A 6,585-nucleotide genomic window follows, 5' to 3' on the forward strand; every position below is an offset into this window, starting at 1 on the left:
TTGAGATTTATTTTCTCAAATATAATTGATCAATTTGCTTCATGAAGCTAAAAATTTCAAGAGTAGAATAACTAAAGTATCGACCCTAAATAAAATGTTCATTGCTCGACCTTAATTTCCATCCTATATTTGACAATTATTATCAGATTATTTTGTTTTTAACATAATTTGTTTCTCAATTATTTTGGACAAGAATAAATCAAAAGTGTTTCATTTTTTTATATTTGCAACTAGTATTAACTCATTGTTTCCGTATTCTTGTATACTCACGAATAAGCTTAATTAAAGAAAATTGAAAGATTGTGATTTGCAGTTTGTTAATTAAAACAATAGTGTTGTCCGTCGTATTATAACACCAAAGATAACATGCAGCGAAAAATCAATAGCTTAAATAAATAATACACGAAATTAATTTAACACGAGTAAAAACTCGTGCAGGTGCCTTAGGGCTAAAAAATCAATAAAAAATGTAGAATAGTGTTACAAAACAATACTATCGATTTTACAAAAACGGTAAACTCTAAATTTCTTAACATGTTGAGATATCAAACTTTCATCCTTAACAATCAGAGTATAAAATAAACAAATGCAACTCCTATAAAACTAAGGACGACACAACAAAAATTGTTCAACAATACTATGCACTAACTGTTTCATCTAATGTCTTCAACACCATCGATAAAATGAGGAAAGTAGTAACGATGAGTACAAAATCTAGCTTCAGCAACCTTCAAATTATCCTCTAGAATTCTTTAATGGTGCTCTGTGAATTATTCGTTTGAAGTCTTCTTTTTATAAATCTCTATAATGCATATCAAATCATATCTTGAATATATTTTATAAATCATAGAATATTTACCATATTTCTTATTTTGTTTAGAAAGCCAAATTCAATTAATAACAATTTGGATAATGCCATGTGTAATTAGATTATTACATAGAGGATTATACACACAATTAAATTAGAAAATTATCCCAATTTTTTTTAAAAATTATTTATCTTCAACGTAAAATTATTTTTCTTTCTTAAACAAAACTTTTAATGAAAATATTATGTTTTATTTTATTATTTATTGTGCAGTTCTAGATGTGTCAAAATTTAATACGACCCAAATTGACAAAAAAAATATTGGATTAGGTTGAGATTTTTGGGTTCAAGTCAGATCTAGTTGGACCCGAAAAATTAATTATGTAATAATTATTTTTTTAAATAAAAATTTATTTTTATTTTTTTAATTTTTAATGTATAATTAAATACACATAAAAATATTCAATTTGATTTAAATACATGATAACAAATCTCGCTTAAATATAATTTAAATGTGAAGGAATAATTGTAAAAAATTTAAAATATAAAAACAACACAAACTAAAAATATATTTTTTAAAAAACAAATTTTTTTAAAAATTAATTAATATATGATGAAACTTTATGAAAAAATACAAAAAAAAAAAGTTCTTTCAAACATACAATATATAAAAAATATTTCAATATTTCTTAATTCTATAAATAATTTAAAAAAAATTGGGTCATCTAGGGTTGAACCAAATCTAACTCAACCCGATTAATTTTTTTGGGTTCAAACTGATATGATCCAAAGACAAAAAAATTCAACTCAATTTTGACATCATAAAACTACACAATAAATAATAACATAAAAAATAATATTTTCATTCAAAATAGGACTCTTTTGAGACGATTTCACGGATTTTTATCTATGATACAAGTCAACCCTACCAATATTTACAATAAAAGATAATATTTTTGACATAAAATAAAATATTTTTTCATAGGTGACCCAAATAGGATACCGTCTCACAAAATTGACTCTTAAAGACCGTCTTATAGGAGTTTTTATCTTTCATTACAGTTTTTTTTTGCGATATAAAAGCAATTCTGGGTTGAATAGAAATAATTTTTTAAAATTTTTTGAGATATTTTCTTAATTTAATATAGCGTGTAACCTTTTATGTAGAACGCATACATAACATTTTCCTAACAATTTAACAAAGAAGGAAATTCAAAAAACTAAATATTCCTTTCAAAACTGAATTAGAATTAGAAGTAACTAATTATCAAGACGGAAATTCAAGAAATTAAATATTCCTTTAATTAGAAGTTAGTAGTAATTGTAATCCTCCTTTTGATTGTCATCATCAGATGTTTGTCCTCCTCTTCTTGCTCATTGTCTCCACCTTTTTAAGGGTCTTTTTCAATCTTCGTGGTCACCATCTGGAGATGGATTTGAATCCTTGCAAAGGACATGCTGAATTTTATGGCTGCAATCCCATGAATCACAAATTTTATGGCTGCAAACACATTTAAACATATGCCAAAGCAAAAGCAATTTCATAATAGCATACAAGAATAGCTATAAGAGCCTTAAAGCTGATTGAAGATGGCTATGGGCAATTACCTTTCGATCATTTTTCTTAAACTTGAAGCTTCAATAACTGGTGGAAATTCGCTCTTGTCATGCGAGAATGGATTAAGATCTATATACCTTCTCAAATTACCAATCAAAAACTTACGTTGTGACATTATGTTACTATATTCTGAAAATATCTCTTTCTGCTCCCTGCAAGTGTAGGGACAACAATTCAATTTTTCAGAAGTAGGAAAAAAAGGTGCTATAGAAAAAATTAAAACTGTCGAGAGGCAATAGATGAGTCACCTCCTCAAAATAATGATTAAATGAAAAATAATGATTAAATGATTTTCTTCTGATGCACACACCATTAATTCTTTCGCAAAAATCTCAATGGCGTAGATCGACCGAAATATTACTCTAATAACAAAGGATTTGATAACTTGTAAATACGGCATACCTGACAAGGTTTTCGAAAAATTTCTGCTTCATAATCTCCGTGAAAATTGTCTTTGATTCATCATTATCATTTACCTTTAAAAATCGACTTAGATATCGCTCAACTTCTTCCCATTCACCCGCTTGCACTTGATCTTCAAAGTACTTTATCTTCTGCCGCCAAAGTAAACGAAAATATCTGCTCATTATCAGAGCACGCCAACTTTTGCACACGACATTGAATCTCATCAGAGATTTTGAAGGTAAACGTAGTAGAATTTCGGACAGGAGATCGACGTTATTAGATAATAAAGAGATATCGGCACGTAGTTTTCCAGAATCTCCCTCGGCCGCCATAGATGTTGTTTCAGGCTTCCTTCCTTCCTTCCTTCCATTATATATATATATATATATATATTATACGTACCAAACAGATTTTATTTGTCAAAACACAAGAGGAGATATATTGTTTGTTTTAAAATTGGAATTTTGAGATTATCTTTTCTCATATATAACATTATCTTTTGCTAAAATATTGATAAACCATTGCGTGTTTCCTGTATTTTTATTAACCTCACATATCTTATTCAATTTCGGACTATTGATTACTATCCTACGACGATCTGTTCTCCTGTTCTACTATTTCCATAATATCCTCTGGCAACATATATTTTGTGTATGTTCAATATATCTATGATCTATTATATCTATCTATCTATCTATTCTATTTATTATTTTATTACTATTTATATATAAATTTCAATTGTGAATTTTTTCGAATGTCCTTGTTAATATATGTTTTAATTAATTATTATTATATTATTATTTATTTATTTATTTTCATTTCATCATTAATTGTTTCATACTTTTTTTTCACCATACTTTATTTTTTTCTTTTATATATACTAGTTGCGTCTCCACACGCATTGCGTGTGTGATCAAAATATAAATATTATTTATTGTGTGTGTATATATACATATTGTATTTTTGTTTCACATTATTTAAATTAAAAATAAAATCAAGGCACACAAATAAAGAAAATCATGGACAAATAAAGTTTAAAATATAGATTGAGATTGAGATAGGGATAAAAATTTTGTTCTTTTTAAAGGTATTTTAGATATTTCGTTGTGTTACGTGTGCGATTAAAATATAAATATTATTTATTGTATACATATTTATATTTATATTTATATATATCGTATTTTTGTTTTACATCAATTTAAATTTAAAAATAAAGTGAAAGCACACAAATAAAGAAAATCAAGGACAAATAAAGTTTAAAATATAGATTGAGATTGAAATACAGATAGAATTTTTGTTTTTTAAGGGTATTTTAGATATTTTCTTGAGATTCACCAAATTAATTTTAATTCGATTAGTAATTATATATATATATATATATGAGTTTTGATATGGTGATCACCTTTCATGTGCACTTATGTGTGCACCTGCTGATGTGACGTTCACCTATTATGACCACCCATGATGTGCACTTTTGTGTGCACGGCTAACGTGTCATCCTTTACATTCAACAGGGGAACGTCACATCAGCAGGTGCACACATAAGTGTGCATGATAGGTGATCACCATATCAAAACTAATATATATATATATATATATATTAGATATATTACCATTTTATCATTAATTATTTTGTACGGTTTTTGAACAAGAAGCAATCAAGTTCTGAACAGCACAAATTCAATATTTCAAGATCAAAATCAGAAGATAGGGCAAAATCAGAAGATAGGCCAGATATACAATTTTCTACAATCTCAACCCTAAACCCGATTGCATATATTTTCTACCTTCTCTACGATAATATCAAGCAAAAACAAAACACTACCAGAAGGATTTATAACAAGAAGAAGAATAGTGCTAAACCTTTTAAACCACTGAATCAAAGACTTTACTTATCTTCAAATTCAGAACACGAAATCTTGTATTATGTCTCAGCGCCGCCTTCTCTCTGAATTATACTCAAAGTTTTTCCCAGATTTGCAGAGTTTCTTGAACTGGTATTTTGGTGGCGGGTTAAACCGTCCGAGTTTTTCCCAGATTTGCAGAGTTTCTTGAATTTTTTTTTTTGGGGCGTCTTGCGAGGGGATGCGGGGGGTGCTGTGGTGTCGTTTTTATTTGCGGGGATGCTGTGGTGTGGTGTCAAAACGACACCACAGCAACATTTTTCTTTTCTTTTTTTTCATTTTTAATTTTTTTTATAAAATATTTTGATTTTTCCTTATTTGTCTTTTGTTTTGTTTTCTTTTTTACCTTTTTTTAATACAGTTTAATTTTTTATATTGTCAATTTTTTTTGTTATAATTTATCTTTTTACATTATATAATATAAATAATATACCAATTGATTAAATATATCAATATAGAAACAAAAATAAATAATTATATGTTTTATTCTAAAAATAAATAACTATATGTTTGGTAACAAAATAATTAGAAAAAAACTGAAATGCAAATGTTAAAAAAAATCGAACGTTTTATATTTAAATATTTTCATTCCATGTTGTAAATTTTTTAAAAAGGAATAGAACAAAAAAAGGAATAATCAAACAATCGAAAAATGTGTAAAAATGAAACACAAACCATGTCTTCCTTCCAAAAGAAAGAGAAACAAAATGCCAAAAAAAAAGTCCAAAAAATTAAATAAAACAAATAAAACATATATAAAAAAATAGGCTAAAAATTTTTTAAATGAAAATTTTTAGAGGGAACAAAAGAAAGATGAAAACTAAAAGCCCAAAAAACTAAAATTTAAATAATATATATTTTTTTAAAGAAGAAAATTGTGTACTAGTACAAAACCTATCAATATACAAGTATAAATTATAACAAGAAAATTACACAATAAAATTTGGCATGATAAAAAGAAACTAATATATATAACTAATATAAGAAAAAGAATTAAAATATATTTTTTAAAAAAGGAAAATGTTGCTGTGATGTACTGTGGCAAGGATACATTCTCTTATTGCTGATAGTAGGCATGCTTAATGATCCGGTTCGGCCCGGAACCGAACCGGACCAGACCCAATAAACCCGGAACCGGATCCGGTAAGAAAGAACCGGACCCGGAACCGGGACCAATCCATTACTTAATGGATTGAACCGGTTCATACTAATATGAACCGGTTAGTCCGGTTCTGGTTCCGGTTCCTGAACCGGATCCGTGTAAAACCGGATCCGACCCGGAACCGGATCCGGAACCAGTCAAAATTTAAAAAAAAAGAAAAAAGGGAATTTTCCAACCGGTACAAAAAAAAAAAGAAATTGCCAACGGCTACTGATGGTGTAATTGCACTTTGGCCCCCGCCAATTAAAAAAATATATTATTTACACCCTAAAATTAACTATAAATAGTAGATGGTTTTTATCATTTTGACACAACAATTTGATCTCAATTCTCTACTTTACTTTATCCATAATTATATCTCAAATATATACTTATTTATATTATAATTTCCTTATAATTATATCTCAAATTATATATTTATTGAAAATGAATAAATTTGTGTTTTAAAATTCAAAATGCGTATATAACATTTGAAATTTTTTTTATTAAATAAAATTTTTAATTCAATGTTTTTTTCAAAAATTAAACAAATATTCTTAAATAAAAATTTAAACTTTGGGATATTTTTTTTATAAAAAAAATTCAAACCTGCCGGAACCGGCCGGAACCGGTCGGGAACCGCATCGGAACCGGCCCGAAACCCATAGAAAGGGGTTCCGGTTCGAATTGGTTCCAAGCTTTTTGCTTG

The 6,585-nt window shown here is 27.6% G+C and overlaps 1 protein-coding gene across 4 annotated transcripts; it reads right to left on the reverse strand.

The window, feature by feature from the left end:
• Positions 1-1,963: 1,963 nt before the first annotated feature.
• Positions 1,964-4,974, reverse strand: LOC140872780 (protein TOPLESS-RELATED PROTEIN 2-like). Of its 4 annotated transcripts, none has more exons than XM_073275666.1 (4): positions 4,695-4,974; positions 2,829-2,980; positions 2,417-2,578; positions 1,964-2,309 (listed from the first exon to the last, which is right to left on the reverse strand). In XM_073275666.1, the coding sequence occupies exons 2-4, from the start codon at positions 2,858-2,860 to the stop codon at positions 2,213-2,215; spliced, it is 291 nt and encodes a 96-aa protein (XP_073131767.1). In that variant the 5' UTR covers positions 2,861-2,980; positions 4,695-4,974; the 3' UTR covers positions 1,964-2,212. The 4 variants fall into 4 exon arrangements, with proteins under 4 accessions (XP_073131767.1, XP_073131765.1, XP_073131764.1 ...); XM_073275664.1 differs by having other exon boundaries at positions 1,965-2,309; positions 2,829-3,190; positions 4,695-4,972; XM_073275663.1 differs by having other exon boundaries at positions 1,965-2,309; positions 2,829-3,194; positions 4,695-4,971.
• Between the last annotated feature and the right edge of the window lie 1,611 nt (positions 4,975-6,585).

The sequence above is a fragment of the Henckelia pumila genome, unplaced genomic scaffold (assembly GCF_033568475.1).
Source record: "Henckelia pumila isolate YLH828 unplaced genomic scaffold, ASM3356847v2 CTG_477:::fragment_1, whole genome shotgun sequence".
Classification (NCBI taxonomy): Eukaryota; Viridiplantae; Streptophyta; class Magnoliopsida; order Lamiales; family Gesneriaceae; genus Henckelia; species Henckelia pumila.